The 17,712-nt window shown below is 39.9% G+C and overlaps 3 protein-coding genes across 8 annotated transcripts in view; 2 read left to right on the top strand and 1 right to left on the bottom strand.

Moving 5' to 3' along the window:
* znf276 (zinc finger protein 276) overlaps nt 1-6,309 on the bottom strand; it is an 8,667-nt gene extending 2,358 nt beyond the window's left edge. The window contains exons 1-10 of one of the 4 annotated variants that reach the window (XM_079162941.1): nt 6,197-6,309; nt 5,235-5,546; nt 4,489-4,804; nt 4,360-4,400; nt 3,857-4,252; nt 3,641-3,722; nt 2,397-2,480; nt 2,169-2,288; nt 1,945-2,020; nt 1,452-1,569 (exon numbers count right to left, since the gene is read on the bottom strand). In XM_079162941.1, the coding sequence (XP_079019067.1) occupies nt 1,452-1,569; nt 1,945-2,020; nt 2,169-2,288; nt 2,397-2,480; nt 3,641-3,722; nt 3,857-4,252; nt 4,360-4,400; nt 4,489-4,804; nt 5,235-5,481 (1,480 nt within the window). In that variant the 5' untranslated portion in view covers nt 5,482-5,546; nt 6,197-6,309. Of the gene's footprint in view, nt 1-1,451; nt 1,570-1,944; nt 2,021-2,168; nt 2,289-2,396; nt 2,481-3,640; nt 3,723-3,856; nt 4,253-4,359; nt 4,401-4,488; nt 4,808-5,234; nt 5,547-6,196 lie in introns of those variants that run through there. The other 3 variants (XM_079162940.1, XM_079162942.1, XM_079162943.1) reach the window with 3 other exon arrangements.
* A 5,497-nt stretch (nt 6,310-11,806) lies between these two features.
* LOC306698822 (C-C motif chemokine 4-like) lies at nt 11,807-13,008 on the top strand. The gene is made up of 3 exons (XM_079163303.1): nt 11,807-11,960; nt 12,421-12,544; nt 12,733-13,008. Exons 1-3 carry the CDS (start codon nt 11,894-11,896, stop codon nt 12,824-12,826), a joined length of 285 nt encoding a protein of 94 aa, XP_079019429.1. The 5' UTR covers nt 11,807-11,893; the 3' UTR covers nt 12,827-13,008.
* A 1,567-nt stretch (nt 13,009-14,575) lies between these two features.
* Nucleotides 14,576-17,712, top strand: part of vps9d1 (VPS9 domain containing 1) — a 29,733-nt gene continuing 26,596 nt past the window's right edge. For all 3 annotated transcript variants that reach the window (XM_079162230.1, XM_079162231.1, XM_079162232.1), the window contains exons 1-2: nt 14,576-14,710; nt 16,451-16,523. In XM_079162230.1, the coding sequence (XP_079018356.1) occupies nt 14,618-14,710; nt 16,451-16,523 (166 nt within the window). In that variant the 5' untranslated portion in view covers nt 14,576-14,617. The remainder of the gene's footprint in view (nt 14,711-16,450; nt 16,524-17,712) is intronic.

Here is a 17,712-nt window from a genome sequence, read left to right on the forward strand (position 1 = left end):
CATGCAAGTCATTTTTTACACACCAAACACAATTATACATAATATAAGCAACTAGAAGATGTACCACAATATCACGTATTTGTCGCCACGAGTCAGCAAGCTATGCACTCCGCTTCGATATTCCAAAAAAAAAGCTAACGGCTAACACGGACTACCAATAATCGCTTTGCATGAGAATTCGACACAGAATCCAGAGATATCTTCAGAATTTCTCTCCGTGAAACCAGTACAGAGCTATGAGCAAACAAACGGCAGAATAACAAACTGCTTCACCGAAAAAAAGCACCTCACCTTTACGCTGAATCATGAAAAGACCGGCATAATTCCCCGTTGGCCTGCTAAACACGGTTGCTATGTATGTCCTGTGTTTCTCATAAGGGCTTAGACTTTTGGCAAATGGAATTTTACACTCGGGGTGCGCAGCGGTTTTTCGATTTTTACTGGCTAAAGACTTGTCAATCAACACCAGGCTACTACTACCGCATTCCTGAGACTCGTTTTCTAAAATTGACCAATCATAGGCTGACAAAGCCTTACATACACACAGTCAAACTGCAGTCAGACGAGAATGGATCCATGGTTTACAGCCTTAGAGGATTCTGGCTCTCAAAATGATGCCAAACTGCTGTATTTGGATAGATTGAATACTATTAGTGATAAAACAAGTGAAATATATAGTTATATAGTATATAAAAGTACAATGGAACAGCTGGTTCCAAAATTACAATTTGGCTTGACCCCACCTGACCTCTCTGTACCAAAACCTCTCTAACTTTGTTCTGCTTCACTTTATCAAAGCCACAAAGCCTGACATGTGCTATGATTTGGGAGAGTTTTTAGGCTAGCCAGGGCCTCATTTCAAGAATAAAATAATAATAAAAGTGCTTTTTTTTCAGGTGAACCTGAAACTTTTAAATTTGAGCGGTGTTCCATCTTCATTTACTCTTAACCAGTAACATATACACTGATATTTACACATCTGAACAAATCTCACAAGTGTTACCATTATTATAACATCAACATTATTCAAATAGACCTTGTAGTTAGAGATTTACACTCTTTAGAATGGGTATGCAATTTTCGAGCAGAGGCCTAAAAATAGGGCTATGTATGAAAGAGTTTAAAACAGAGCAACAGGTGTTTCAGCTTAACGAGTGGCCATGTTAACTGGCGCCTCTCAGCCGAATGTGTTCATGGTTGTTCGTAGTAACTTCCGTTAATGGTTAGTATTTGTAGATTCCATTTTAAAAGTCATAACTCGGATGAGCGTTGTGTCACTAAAAAGAGAATTGCTGGTCCACCTCAAGTGCGAGTCAAATTAGTTGCTAACTTCCCCTCAGTTAACTGAGCCAAGTGATCAACATCTTCGTTCAAGGATCGCCAGTGAAGCCGAGTTCACCCGAAGAGACCCGGACTGAGATGAACGACACCCTTCTCTCTGTTGAGCTCACCTGTGTGGATGAGCTTGACGTGTCGCTGCAGGTAGCGGTCGATCATGAAAACCTTGTTGCAGCCGGGATGAGGGCACGGCCGCTCCTTCACCTCCTCGTGGTGCTCCTTGATGTGCTTCTAAACAGCCCCCGATAGGAAAAGACAGTCATTTATAGATTTGTTTTTTCCCGCGGACCGTTTCTCCTCCATTAGACTACAAAGACACCAAAATCTTGTTTTGCATATGACTGCAGAATCAGTTTATAGAGATAAAAAAACAACTTAAACAATATTGTTCTTGTTCTCTTAACAAGTTATGTCACATCCACATGCATCCAAATAATTATGAAAAAAAGTGATACATTCATATATTAGTAATAGTATACCTATTTTTCTATACACCATATGGCATATCATTCTTTTACTGTACTGACATTCCTTATAGTAATATACACAGTCACTGATGCTATTAATAGCATGTATCACTTAAATAACAGTGAAATGAATTCTGACCTTCAGACCATCCGGAGCTCTATAGACGGCCGTGCAGCCCTGATACGGACACTTGTAGATGTTGGGCAGCTCCTCTCTGAAACAAGGAGTTTGTAAATGCACATGTATTCTCTCTTATTCTTTTGTTTTATATAAGATGCTTCCAACTGAGATAAACTTTAAACTTTAACTTCTGCTGAATGGAGGTTGTGTAGTAAAGGAAATGTAAGACTCAAGCTGTGTACCCTTTAGGTTTGAGCTTGTTCTTCCAGCCGGGTTTGGGTCCTGGTTTTTTCTTTATTTTGGGCTCCACCAGGGCCTTCGTGCTTCTTCTTCTCTTGTTGGGGACGGTCACCCTGTGAGCTCTGGGACACAACGGTTCATTTAAAACAGTACCTAGGTCTCTGTCACAAGTCAACTTTCAGTCTGTCTTGGCTGTTTAGAAGACAAACTTGAAGGACACCTGCACCCACCTCTTGTCTGAGTAGGGCTCGAACATCTCCTCGTCTGATAACCCTCCTTTTCTGCTCTCCTCAAAGTCATCCTCGGAGATGAACCTAGAGACACACACACACACACACACACACACACACACACACACACACACACACACACACACACACACACACACACACACACACACACACACACACACACACACACACACACACACACGCAGAGTTATTGTAGAAGTTCTGGCCTTTTTATCAATCTCAATCTGATCACATTGAAGGCTGCAAAGCACCCAAAAACTACAGATGTGGAGGTTTCCTCCCACAAATGTGTGGTTATAATGGTGCTGTCCCATCCAGCCCGTTTGGTTCGGTTCAAATTAACACAGGTCTATTTGCCCGGTTGGTACGGTCCGTTTGGGCTGGTGTGAAAGCGGTCAATCAAACCCCGGTGTGGACCATAGACTGTATATAAGAAGTGAGCGTGGTCATGGTGAAGTTTGTTATTTTGGCCGTCGCCATCTTGTTTTTTTACAACCAGTGAACAAAAGTGATGTAGAGACGCTGTGTATGGCTCTGATAATGACTTCTCAACCATAGGGTTGGTTGGCATAGCTGCTATGGGACTTTAGCATGATTTGAAAAGATAAATTACTAATGAATCTATCAGCCGAACTTATCTGTATTTATATGAGTCAGCGCGGGTATTTTTCAATGATGAATAGGGTCAAAAACTGTTCTCCATTTCAAAAAGTCTCTGACAGTGATCCCACAGTAATACGCCTCATTTGTGTGTCTGTGCGCTCCCTGATGTTCGTCATCTTGGAGCACGTAATGGGACTTTTGTACAGACCTGTCTCTACTGTTATTCATTATAACATGCGGCCGGTCTGCAGCCAAATAATGCTTATAATCAGTTATTAATCAAAGAACATAAATAAACGCATCACAAGTATTAAAGTACTGCATTAACTTCTGCCAGTCATTTGATTTCTCAATGTGGGTCCTGATGATGCAGGGTGACAATCGCCAAAACTGTCCTATCAACGAGTTACCTGTCTGTCTGTTTACGTCACGTTTAACCCTCTTGGTTCGTTCGGTTGGGGTCATGCAAGAAGTCAGTGTGAACAGGAACTGGACCAGAACTAACATACAACAACCCATCATTTTTGGCCACTTGGTCAGGACCCAAACTACGGGTGTGAAATCACCCACCAGACGAGAGGAAAGACGGAATCAGATGAGGAAGATAAACTGTGACTGACCTATCTGACAGATCGCTGTCAGCGGCCCTGTCCTCCAGCTGGACCGGAGCAGGAGACGACGCCCCTTCGGGACCTGTGAAGTCTAATGGAGGGGAAACCACAACCGTGTCAATACAAGGGTTCATACAGACGCCAAAGAGGCAGCCATTCAGACATTTATCTACAGCAGATTCTGCTTCAAACCACCTAGGGACAACGAGAGCGATAAACAGTCACCTGTGTTGCCGGTCCAGTTCACCCTCGCTGAGCTCTGAGTCTGTACAGGAAGTGCAGGTGGACTGTACTGAGCCAGACTGTTTTTACTTCCATTCCCGCTGGGCTGCCCTTCTTCATCTTCCTCCTCCTCGGACATCGCTCTGTCACCGTTGCCACTAACCAACGCCCCAGCGTATAAGTCCATGGCGTACCCAGGGTTGGCGGCGGCAGCGCACTGAGCGTCCATGACATACCTGTGGCCGTCGACACAGCCCCAAACGGCCTTGACGGAGCCCCAGCACCGGTCCTCTAGCACCTCCCTCAGGTTGGGGCAGGAGTGGCAGGCCTCCCCGTGGTGGTGGGCCCAGGACACCAGGCTGTGGAGGCACTCAGGGTCTGAGGTGAAGGACTGTGGTGCTGAAAGGAGAACAGCAGAATGTCCCCAACAGAGCAATGCGATGGGTTAACTTGTGTTTTATTTGATTTCTGGAAGCAAAAGCAAAGAGATGAAAGCTTTTATTTACTTATTGAGGCGTGGTTTACTGAGGCCTCTGGACACTTCTTACTGAAATAGAAACAAACTGTTGTTTGTATTTGTAGATTTTTCTGCCTGAACAATTGAGAATCCTTTTCTTTTTTTTCTTGGGACTCACCAGCTTTTGAGGTTCTCTTTCCGAACAGGTGGGAGGTTGACTCTCTGCAGAAATCTGAGCAGGATGCCGTGGCACTTGTAGAACTTGGAGTGGCATTTCTTGCAGATGAACTCTGACAAGCGGGGGTCGCGGTCCAACTGGACCCCGACCAGCCGCTGGAAGTCCGTGTGGAACATAAGGGGCGACTGGGCCGCCGCGTCCGACTCAGCATCGACGATGCCGATGGAATCTTGAGGCCACTTGTCGAAGGCGTGCCGCAGGCTGCGCGGCGAAAACTTCCCATGGCAGAGCCGACAGATGGCCGTTGACAGTCTGCCTGCTGGGAAAAGTAACAGCTCAGTGTTTCTTTTAACTGTCATGAGCCAAAAAATCTGCAAATAGAAGCTTTTTCTGATGGCTCTCCAAAAGAAAACCGAGTCAAGTAGCAGAGCAGATCCTTAATGAAAAGGATATCATAGCAAACTCCATTTAAAAAAAATCTGCAAATTAAACTGTACTTTGTCTATGTCAAATGTGCGCACAAAACATGGCTGAAGACATTTCATTTAAATTAAGACTGTCTTCAAATAAGCATACACTGTTAAAAACTACTCCGATTTCCACCGGTTATTACCACACATTATGGTGATAGAATATTGAGAGGGAACAGAAAGAAAAAGCCACTATACTTAATTGCCTTCTTATTCAATGGGGTTTGGTGTGACTTTCTATCTCAAGAAGACAGAACGCAAATATAAGACACACACCTGAAGCTCTAGATTTGCTCTCTGGATGTTTTTGTGAGTCGTCGGCCGCCGTCACACTGCAGACGGAGGTCTTGTCCTCTGTGGCAGCGTCATCGTGGTAGAAACTGTCCGAGGTTGCAGGGACGGTCTTCCGAGGTCTTCCTCTGTTTCCAGGGGGCCTCTTCTCCTCCTCACTGACGTTCCCCGTTGTCCTGCTGCTCTGTCGCGAAGTCTCCGATGACCTTGGACGTCTCCTTTTCTTCTTCATAGTTTGTTCTAAACCCGGAGTCTTCAGCAGCTGATCCCGGTGATGGAGCCCTGCTTCCTGTGCCACTGTGGAGATTTAAAGAGCAAGCCAATTCCAATGAGTTCCTATCTTATCAATTTCTGCTATTTAAATAATGCATAATCTTAAAATGAATGTTCATGTTATATTAGTTATGTCAACAAATATTTTCTTATTTATTTGTCTTGGAGCAAGCTACTATTTCCCAAATCCTACGTGCAACAACATACGTTCTTCCTATTTTAAACATTCATACATTGATTCTAAGTTAATATGTAGTCTTGGCATGAGCAGCATTTACTCATAAGACACCACTTGGTCAACACCACTATTTAATGGGGACCATATTTGCAAATCCAGTGCAGTTTCATGAATATCATATGACGTAACAAAGAACTAAAGTGGATAATAACAAATAACACTAGTTGGAGTTGCATTCAAAAACCGTGCTGACAGTAAATGAGATAAGTATAGCATTTTAACGTTGCCCTCGTTGTGTTTCAATTGCTTTTCAGTAAAACCAACAGATACAAAAAAGTCTGGAATATTCTAATTTTGACGTTACGAGAAAATGTCTGAGTCGCTGCTGTTAATCTCAACAAGCTAACGTTAGCTGGTTAGCCTGAATGAGCCTGCTAGCTAGTGTCAACATGTCATGTCGTCGTTCTAAATGGTGCAGCCCTGCGGCACAGCCTACCGTCAGACGGTCTGAATCCTAGCACCTCAAGTGCATGTTGTTTTTTAACATAAAAGATGTTTTCATGAGCCTGAACACTGCTCTGTGGTCTCAACGCTGCTCGGCTCCCAGTTGTAAACACTAGAACCCGGAAGTGCTAATTTACCGGAACAAAACGCAGGAGACTATATGATATAGCGCCACCCTCCGTCTAGAAAATACAACTAACATGACCAACATACTTTAAATATTAAATGTTGTTCCAAATGAATGCATGTAGAGAGTAGGCTTTGTTATCTTCATGGCATTATTAGCTGCTGGAAAAGCTTATCATGAATTGCTTCATGCAGACATACAGTCTGCATGAGGATGTGATATTAACCAGATAGAATAAGGCCGAGCTCACAGTTTTATGCTCCTTTATGCTCGTTGTGGCAATCTGAAATATAATATTTTGTATGTACGTGCACTTGTGTTAATGAATAGAAATAGGCCCTAATAATAAATGCAAATGGTGTGTATAGAAATACAAAGATTTTGATTGTCGTCTTTTTTATATATTTTAAGATCCCCAGACATGTTTTAAGACATAACAAATGCTCTGTTTTCTTTAATAATTTATTTCAGTTTTTTTCCTCAATGAAAAATCCATATTCTATGAATAGAAAGATATTTTTTTATTTCAAAACTTTAATTCTCATTAAATGAATATAGTTTGAGAAAAAAAGCAAAGGTGCTCAGTAAAGAAACAGTTTCTCTTCGTACCTTAACAATATTTCAATATATAATGAATATATATGTGTATATATATATATACATATGTGTATATGCCTGTACATGTATGTATCTGTGTATATGTATGTATATATATATATATATACAAACATGTATATATATATATATATATGTATATATATATATATATATATACATGTTTGTGTATATATATATATACATGTTTGTATATATACTGTATGGTTGCAAATGCACAGAGGTGATCTAAATGGGTCACAGATGCACTGCTAAACCTGAGTTTGTGCACACATCTGAAACCAGCTGCGATAAGATCTTGTGAGCATCGTGCTGTCTCCATCACTTCTGTCTGCACCGCACAAATTTGCACAAAGGGGGAAACTGACTCATGATGTAGAGAAACCAATATGATGTGGTGGTTGTTTTTTTGTGTTTGTATTTATTGATTTGATTTTATGTATTTATTTACAAACAAAACCCTGAAACCCTCAAAAATCTTTCTTTACAATTATTTTCTGCACATTTTCTTTTTGGTCAATTTGCTGTGTGTATGTTTGTGTGCGTGTTTTGTATGTGCACTGTGTCAGACAGAGAGCTCATGAACATAACCTGCACTTTTCCATCACAAACAACCAGTTTATTTTCAAGAGACAAATGCCACCTGGACATCTGCTCCTATAAATGTATACAAACACACCAGCCCCCACACATTCAGTGTGTTTGGGTCATTTTGTCATGCAGGAATCTTACTTATCATATTCTAATCTATGACATGCTCAATTCAGATCATCATATGCTACAGAAAAGTACGAAGAGGAAGATTTTTTAGCTGCATGTAACAGTAAAGATGATCAAATTGTGTTCTGTGCTATACATTGACGGAGTAAATAGATATTTGGGGAAATAACTCTTGGTCGCTTCCTATTTAGATGAACTCATTTAACTCTTGGCCAGAAAACAAAGAAGCATGTTTCCCAAAAATGTTTAACTTGCTTTAAGAAATGATGTTATTTGGATTGTGAGTCATTTTGTTGGAAGTCATGTTTCCACACGGGGCTCGACAGTATGGGTTGCCAGGTTGCCATTGACAACCATTTTGTAAACCTGGCACCCAAATGTAGGCATTTGGTTTTCATTAGTGCAAACAACTTTTGAATACATTTCTAATATATTTGTTGCATTAGTGATATTTAAATATTGCTGGTTACAGTCAGAACCAGACAATTCTGCATGTGTGTTGTTGGTGCGTTTACGATGAGTTTCTTTGACTGTGAGAAGAGTTCGACTAACTAGGGTTAGGATTAGGGTTCACTTTTTACGAATTAGCACATAACAGGAAATTGCAGACTTCAATTAAAAGAGATGCAATCTGGATAACTCTGAAGATTCATCTCCATTTCCACATATAGTTATTCATTTGTTAAATTTAGTTTCCCTACTTGAATAGATGTGGCAGGTCAGCCTATCCTTAACACATTTAAATGCTGTACCTTTATTTAACAGATATGACCCGATGAATGTAAAATGACTTCTCTTTTCAGATGTGCTTTGGTCTTCACCACCTCCTGAGAAAAAAAAAGACATGTGACTTTTTAGCTGCTAATGGCTTTCTGTACCGACTGCTGGTCGGCTTTGTCTATTTGCTGGTTTAGAGCTGGACAGGTAGTGTGCTGTGGTTTTAATCAGAACTATTTAGCTGGAAACCGATCCATACAGGGAACGTTTGCACTATCAAACCAAACAATGAGCTAAAAGATTCTATAAAAGCTCCATAGAGCTGCAGATTTAGCGGATAATTCCCACTGCTGACGGCCGCCACTTGTACTGAGCTCATACGGCGGTCACAGCTGATAACGCCTTCTCCGGTTCCCCCCTCAGTGTGAACACTGTTAGCTCTGCCAGCGCTGTGTTTGTGCTGTTAGCTGCTAGGCGCCGGTTCAGCCGTCGCCACTTTGAGAGCTGTGTGGAGGCAATAGAGACACTCTGAAGAATTCGAATTCAGCACATTAAGTGCATCTTTAATCCTTCATCACATACACACAGTTCCAAAATATGCATATGTGATGATGGATTAGTACACGATATATAGCCTGAATGTAGTTAGGTTATATATATATAGTACTTATAAACCATAGAATTACATCAAATAACAAAGAATGATATCACATACAACAGGTGCCTCTGTCCATGTTATTCTCTTTTAGACGAGTGGCTTAGAATGTCTATTTGTTGTCTCAGTGCTTCTTGATGGACCAGTTCCTTGTAGTCGCTGTAAAGCGCTCCCCCTGCACAAAGTTACACCACAAGCTGTTTTTTCTCATCGTGATAAGATCGGTGAGGTTTTTTTAGTAAGACTGGCAAACTTATCACAGATCACCTCGGTTCACATGTGAAAAGGCTGTCGCTCTAACACATATCTGTTCTTCCTGCATCTTTCTGTGTAAACCACACTTTAATATACATCAACATCAGCTAAACCTCTGTCCCTCCTGATGCTATCAGGAGAGGCTGCTGGTCTGTGGTGCAATGCACGACTTGATCTGCACGTCTCTTCATTTACTGTAGGCAGCGAGCAACAACACCTGCTCCTAAACAGGTGCTAGAATCTTACCATGACGTTTTATTTTACAATCTTGTCAGTAATTTGACAATTCTGATTAGATTAGATTACATTTACTTGGGGCTTGCACGGTGGTGTCGCGGCTAGCACTCAGGGGTGGGCCGTCAGGGCCAGCTAAGCCTTCTCTGCTGGCCTAAACAGAATCACAAAGTTATAGCTATTTTATAATTTAATAATTTTTCACAAATACACTACATGTATTATAATTTTTTCCCATAAACTTATTTTCTCATTGCACAGCTCCTGTCTTCCTCTGTTGCTCTGCTTCTAGCACAGCTTGTTTTAAGGAGAGCTTTTATCCAATCAGATTCAGGCCCTATGTCTCTATGTAAGGAGAGAGGCCCGAGGTCCTCTAGGTAGACTTTGAAGTATATGGGGACAATATTGTTGATCGTCAAAGTCTTCAACCAATCAGATCTTTAGTTTGACATGTTGGGCGTATTCTTTGACGTGCCTCTGGCACCGAGGTAGCCTGCTAAGTACGTCTGCATTAACGTGCGCCGTGATTGGTCAGTGAGCCAGCGTGACTTTTGTCAAACAGAAAGCAGATCTTAGTATTTAATAAGAGTTCAGGTTGAAATATATGTAGCTATGATATTTTTAGCGTTTTGCTTGGTGTCGTTGTCTTTTTCTTTTTTTTACCTACCTTTTTTTTAACACTCAATGGCTGAAGGAGGAGAAAGGACATTTCCAGGAAAACTGGACATCGTATCAAAGGTTATAGGTCAACCTCACAGCTAGCAGCCCTGACCCAGCATGGAAAAGGATTTGTACGAACGGTATTTCTGGCTGACAGCGTTGGAGAAGCGTTGCACATTTTATGGCTAAGAATGTGTTTCATTTGCAACTGAGCTCTTGGTGTTTGGAGCTGTTTGGAGCTACGCTATGCTAACCAAGGCAGCTACACGACAGTGTCCTTGTAAAAGCCTTTAATCAATTTTAAATATCTGTTGTTTATTATCTACCAACTATTTACGTGAGTTACTACGAGCAACCACGGAACCATTTGGCTGAGAGTCATCAGTTAACACAGTCACTCGTTAAAATGAAACACCTGTTATTCTAAATGTTCAGTAAAGTTCTGTAAAACTTGAGAGCGCTGTTGATTCATACAACCGAACATGCTACAAGCAGACATTTTGATGCTGGCAACAGTTTTAATTCAATGTTTTAATCATAGACTGTATATAAGAAGTGGACATAGTCGTCATGACGTCACCCATTGGTTTGTGGAGCCTCAAGTTCGACATCTCGGCCGTCGCTATCTTGGATTTTTGCAACCAGTGAACGGAAATGACTATATTTGGACTGCAGATGAGTGACGTAGAGACGCCTTATACGGGTCTGGTAGCGATCTGTCAATCACAGTAAGCCCGCCCTAAAGCCTACTCTGCTTTATGGTCTGTTTGACTCTAAATGGACCATCATTTACTAAATGAACATCATGCTGTATTGAAGAAGACTTGAAACTAGAGATTGAGACCATAAACTCATGTTTACAATGTTTACTGAGGTAATAAATCAAGAGAGAAGTAGAGTCATTTTCTCATAGACTTCTATACAACCAGAGGAGTCGCTGGTTGCAGGTTTAAGGCAATTCAGAATTGGCTTCACTTTTCCGAATTTGGAGGTTGCCGCCTGTTTTAAAGCTTGCTAACTCGTCTGGATGTTTGGGGCAACACGCCACTTCCGTTGCCAACATGCGCTAGCATATTTGTTGATGATGCCAGCTGTAAAAGGGTCCATTGACAAACACACATGCGCTTATCTTTCTTTACTTGACATTACCCGAACCTTTACCCCTAACCCTAACCTAATCCCTAATCTTAACCCGTAACATCATTTTTGGCCCCCATGAGAAAAGACTTGGGAAAGTGCTTTCAGATGCTGTTTGTCAACCTGTCCAGCACTTGGTTTAAGGCATACTGATGCTTTTAGAATGACAAGATGGCAACATTTGTGAACACATAGGCCTTCATAGTAACAGCTTGCTTCTCTCTTAACTATTGTCTTTTTCAATGGAATTCAGACTAAAGTTACTTATAAGTTAGGGATGAGTTATCATCTCAATCAAATAAATGTATATCTTGTTGTTAGTTTCTGTTCTTAATGCATTTCATGTCTCTTATCAACAGATCTATTGAAGTGTTGCTCAGCGTGTGATAAAGTGCATGGGTGACTTCCTGTTAATCAAAATTGCAAAGACGCCCACTCTGGTGGGTTTTCTGAGAGTTGTCAGATATGTGATCATGAGAACATATGAGCAGCTATAAGTGAGATCAGAGCAGATGACTTGACGGACAGCAAAGACAGAGGAGCATCATCACTTCTACACCGAGGACATCATGAGGACTCTGAGCTTCACAGTGGGACTCCTGCTGTTGATCACTGTTTACTACTGCACTGCCATGCGTAAGTTTAGTTTTTTATTTCATTCTTTCATTTCATTTATAGATTGTTAGTCTACATAATTATCTGATTATCCAATGTTTTTCATCCTGTTAAATTTCGATTAACATTTTGAAAAAAGCATTCCAAATAAAGAACATTTTGTATTTTGCCATCACTGTTTCAGTACTTTAATTCCTAACTAAAGGTGAAGTCAAAGCACACAATGTATAGCGTTTCCTTTATGGGTAATTACATCAACACCATACAAACTTGTTTTTTGGGGGAATTTTGTATTAGTATTTTTACAGTGCGAATGCATCTGTAAGTTTGATAATGAAAATATATAATGTAACAAACTTATGAAGCCTGATGAAATGTGTCGTTTTAAATGATTTCATTTTGTTCAGTACATGTCGTGTGTTGAGGTCAGTGAATGGCAGCGTGTTCTGCCACTGATCCTGGTTTTCTTTTGTCTTTCCAGCTCATGCATTGAACCAAATATCGCCTGGATCGTGCTGCTTTAAGTTCTTCACAGGAAGGGTGCCGCGCAAGCAAATCGTCTCCGTCACCGAGACCCACAGCAGCTGTCGTGAAAAGGCATTTGTGTATGTTAGACATTGGTTTCCGTCACTAAAACCACCCTCACCACAGCATTGATGCTACGACACTTCATGTTTGAACATAAAAACAAAAAGAATAAAGAAAATGAGTAAATAAATATCACATTTCAAGGAAGAATGTATTTTTTTTCCGGCCCTGACTCTGTTGCTATGGATTTATTTATTTTTTGCAGGGTCAGCACTGCCAAAGGGAGAGAGATCTGCGTGAGCCAGACCGCGGACTGGGCACAGGAAGCTTTCAAGGAACAGCAAGTCATCGAGGACTAGTGCTCGTCCTCATGGTCACTGAACTTCCAGCCGTGTTAGCGCTCTGTCGGCCTTCCTCATGCAACCATTAACAATTTTACTGATTAACCCTTGTTTTGCTTTGTTCTTCATATTTCCATTTTGCAAAATGTATCGATGCATGCGTTCATGAAATGAAAACGAAAAATAAATGCTGATCAATATCAGGTTGTATGTCGCTTAATCAAACTGAAGAAGTTTATCATATTTGTGAGATTTCAGGGCTCAACACTAACTTTTAAAGGGATCAGCTTTTGGTTGCCAAAACTAACAATATGGTTGCCATTCTTCAGTCACCTTATATTGTGAGTAATTGAGATACTATGCAGATATACGCCAGTTCTTACGAAAGTTGTCAATGGCGGTGTTCATCGGCCCGCCACGAGTTGTCACATATCGAGGTGTTGTTCATACTTTGTAGTGTCATTTTCCATCCAGCTCAAAGATGGCGGATACCTCCTAAGACTTCACAAATTTCAGGTTCATTCTGACCTTTTTTGGTTGAATCAATTTGCACAATCATGTGTGATGTTGACAATTTAGTCCAATTTTCACCCCACAGTCAAACAACTTTATTTACTTCACCATTGTCTCTATAACAGATGACTGAGCGCACGTGAGTAAAAGCACCAACGCGCAGTGTTGTCTGGTTCTGCTTCTAACTGTACTAGCAATATTTAAATATCACTAATGCAACATATGCACATATCTAAAATGTATTTAAAGTTGTTGCCACTGACGTCAACCAAAGGCCAAGAATTGGTTGCCAATTGCCGATGGCAACCTGGCAACCCTTACTGTAAAGCCCTGCATATTGAAATGTATTCTATAGAGATTTTTTGTAGAGGAGACATATAGTTTCTCTGTATTTATACAGCGCTTAGACCTGCTTTAAAAAAAAGACACGAAAATCTCACTTGACAATATGGGATCTTTGAATTAGCAGTTGGTCCAGGAAAGTACATTTTACTCACAGTGATTCAACCCCTAAATTATCCTTCTCATGTCTACAAATGAATACAAGACACTCCATTATCTAGAAGAGGTCAAAGATCACACAGTCAATTAGGGCCTGCATAATTTGGCACAGTATATTAAGAAAAGTAACCACAGAAAGTTAGCATTGAGAAAAAAAAGAAAATATCCACATGGTTCAATCTTCCAGTATAGGTCGCCATACACCAACGTCTGCCACAGCCTTTGCCCCGAAAATGTGAGGAATGAATGAGAATTACTTACTACATTGTGTAATTGCAAGTAATCTCACTATGTTTCATATCCCATGCCAAGGACTTCAGTTCCATTTGTTCAAAGAATATCTCAATGATGAAATCATTTCATATTTGATGCAGTTTGTTATATTATTTGCAAGGATTTATAAGGATTGTTTACGCCTTGCTTGAAATGGGCTACACAACTACAATTATCATCATTATCATTAAATTGCATAATCACATTTGGTGGAAATCTAGGTCATAGGTTGAATCAAATACAGCCACCATATGTTTTCAGTCATTTTGAATATTTAGCAAAAACCTTTTACCACCATATTTATTTGTTTATTTATTTATATAATGTGGTATCGGTGTTTACTTTTTAATTTGTTTTTTATTCATTCATTAATATGAATTAGAGCCTTCCCAGTGCCGTACAGTAGGTGGCAATATACACCTTTAAGATGTGTTTACAACCTGCCGTGACGAAACACAAAGAAGAAGAAGAAGAAGAAGGAGGAGGAGGAAAAGCAGAAGAAGAAGAGGGTGCAGCGTAATCATGGCCACAGCTGAGGGTGGGGCGAAGCCCCTTCAAAATGCTATGAAAATGGCTAAAGTAGCAATACAGCTGGACGGAGAGAACAAACACAAGGTAGAGAGCTACCCGTGCTGCGACACAGCTTGACAGCAACGATAACGTGAAAGTTTAACCCGACAGGAAACTAGTCTGTAGGGATGTAAACAGACGGAAGGGGGCGGGAACCGTTAGTGGGTTAGCTAGCTAACCTGTCATTTAAAGCTGTGCGTTGTTTTCATGTTGAAAGGACCAACGAGAGCCATTCAACACTTAACGTTATATTAATAAATTTTACTTGTCATTAAATGTATCCACTTCTAACTTCCACCTTTCTTTTGTACTGACTACTTTTGTAGTTGATATCACTTCATATAATGTTCTAAGAATGAAGGAGTTAGCATGTTATTCCAAAGGCACGAGCGCTTTGTTGCTTTTAATACTTTAGAATGCTAATAAAACTTAGCAGTAAACATCGTTATTAACTTTCATAATAGGTTACATTTCCTCAGATAGTTCGACGCAATAAGCTGTCTCAAACATTACAACTACATGTTTTTCGTCAATATACTGTAACATATTACCATTCTACGTACTGCCTTTCATAAGTAAATGATCTAACCTACGTAAGTAAATGAAATATCAAGTCTATTAGGACATTTGACAGTAACGTTACATATCTTCATCTCTAAATGCTTTCTTCTTAACATTTCTGAGCTCTACAAGATCAATCCAACACCTTTTTTTTAACTGGGAGTTCAAAACAGTTTTATTTGTTTGTTTGCATTTTCTGCTTGACTAGTCAAATTGAGCAACAAGGGCTGATTGCATGTTTAATGGTGACTTGCTGCTATTACCACGACTCACCTCGGGGATCAAAAGCAAACTGTACAGGAACAGCTCGTGTAGTTCATGTTGCGCATAGAGACTAGATAGTATGATATATACAGTGCAGGTAAATAGTATTTTTTTAATGGGTTATCTTGATATAGAATAAATACAGGGGACCAGTACAGTAAAACCATGTCTATCCATCCATCATATACCCACTGGGTGGGCTGGAGTCTATCCCAATATGAGAGGCAGTGTACAGCTGGACATGTCACCAGTTTATCATCAAACTTAAAACAGTGACTTAGCCTAAAATATGTTACAGCCCATATTCAGTATTAACCTGTAAATACAGAATAGAAAAGTCACGACTGGTTCCTGAAAGAAGAGTGGCTAGTCAGTACAATTAGTTCTGGTGTTGGGTTGTGTGTAAAATGTAGGACGTAAATGTTGAAACGGCCGGATAAGTTTTGTTCAGCAAGATAATCTTCACAAATTAACACCTTTTTTACCAGTTTTTTAACCGTAAATGCAATCGTCACAGTGTGTTTAGAAATGCTGGCATTAAGACAATTCAACAAGCAACACAAAACACAACACAATAAATTGGTAATTTTAGACCTTTGTTATTTTAGAATTGAATCACACTATTGTAAGGTAAAAGAGCAGTGTGGAAATAACAGGACAACCGCTTCTAAACATTGACATTTCATTACACTCTACCATTGTCTCTTTCAACTATCTCTAACTACATCTGAATTGATGAATGCAGTGCATGAAAATCTCTCCTGGTAATGTATCATTTATTACTGTTGATTTTATCTGAAGATTTGTTTCAAAACCATCTGCTTTTTCAGCTTGACTAGTCAAATTTAGCAACAATGGCTAATACTATTTTTATTGTCTCATTATTGGCCGTAGCTATTACTATTTTATTTACTGTATATCACAAAAATAATAATAAAATACTGCATGGTCTTTCTGCAGGAAGCTTACTGTGAATACCTCCGGACAATAAACTACATATCACAAGCACTTTTGGAGGAAGCTGTTTCGCAAGGTAAGATCTGAGCAGCGACATAGATGACTGATGATAAAACACACACACACACAGCAGACACACATATATAAATATATTGAGATGCTTTATGATGATTATCTAACCTCATGGTTGGTTTGCCTTTTGTGTGTTTACTAAATTTTGCATACTTTACAGACTTTTTATAATATTAATCATTATTTTCTTACGATTTTAATTTCATATTTGTTTAACAAAAACAATTGCACCATCTGCCCAACATAGTCCTTAACAGCTCCATTGCTTGCACATGTCTGTTTCCTGTCTGTTTTTACTTGCCCAAAATCAAATTGCCTTTGTGGATTAATAAAGTTGTATTGAATTGAATTGAATTGTCCACTGGGCCTTAAAAAAATGCATCATGTCAGATTGATCAAAAAAACTTTCACTTTTGAGGGCCTTCATCCAGATGTACAACAGTTGAACCTTCCTTATTATGAGCCTATACTGTAAGGACTGTGTGCATCAGTAGTTAGTTAGTGCATCACTACTTTATATTCTATTGATTTGTCGTTTTTCCTACGTGATTTTACTAGCATGGGCACATATTCGAAATATCTTGCAGTTGTGCCTAACCATACTAGTAGCAGTAGACCGGCATCAATAATTCTCAGCCCTCCACTATCTTCTAGAGGGAACCAATAGGAACTGCAACATTATAATACATAGAGTGCTAGAGGGACGATGTACTTTTAAAGGCCCACCAGGAAGTTAGCATGGGACCGGTTCTCTCGACAAAAAGCCAACAGGGTGTTTCCTTTGGATTATTACAGAAAATAAGCTCTGGGGCAAACAAACGTTTATGATACTTACACGTTTTGTCCAGCAAGATAATCTTCATAAATGAACCCAACCTTTATGATTTTTTAAGCGTGAATACAATCAACAGAAATAAAAAGCTAACGTTGGGCTATAAAGGAACTGCAACACAGTCACATGACCTCACGTCTCCACCACTAAGCTAAAGGAGGACGAGTGTTCAAGTGAGTCTCATTTCAGCATTGGTAACAAAACAATCTAGGCCTAAGATAAATTACTAAACTGTTAAAAAGCTAAATATAACTGAACGTCAACACCTGACATCCACCGTTACATCATAATTAGGTAGTTTAGTGAAAGTGGAGTAGGATTCTCTGAGCTCCGCGTTTATCATTTGCTAAATCTTTATGAA

The sequence above is a fragment of the Pholis gunnellus genome, assembly GCF_910591455.1.
Source record: "Pholis gunnellus genome assembly, chromosome: 7".
Lineage (NCBI taxonomy): Eukaryota > Metazoa > Chordata > Actinopteri > Perciformes > Pholidae > Pholis > Pholis gunnellus.

Excerpts from the sequence above, each read along its gene's own strand:
- LOC306698822 (XM_079163303.1), top strand. The coding sequence starts at position 11,894 with ATGAGGACTCTGAGCTTCACAGTGGGACTCCTGCTGTTGATCACTGTT. Across the intron at positions 11,961-12,420 it reads TTACTACTGCACTGCCATGC|CTCATGCATTGAACCAAATA; the intron begins GTAAGTTTAGTT and ends TTGTCTTTCCAG. Across the intron at positions 12,545-12,732 it reads TGTCGTGAAAAGGCATTTGT|GGTCAGCACTGCCAAAGGGA; the intron begins GTATGTTAGACA and ends TATTTTTTGCAG.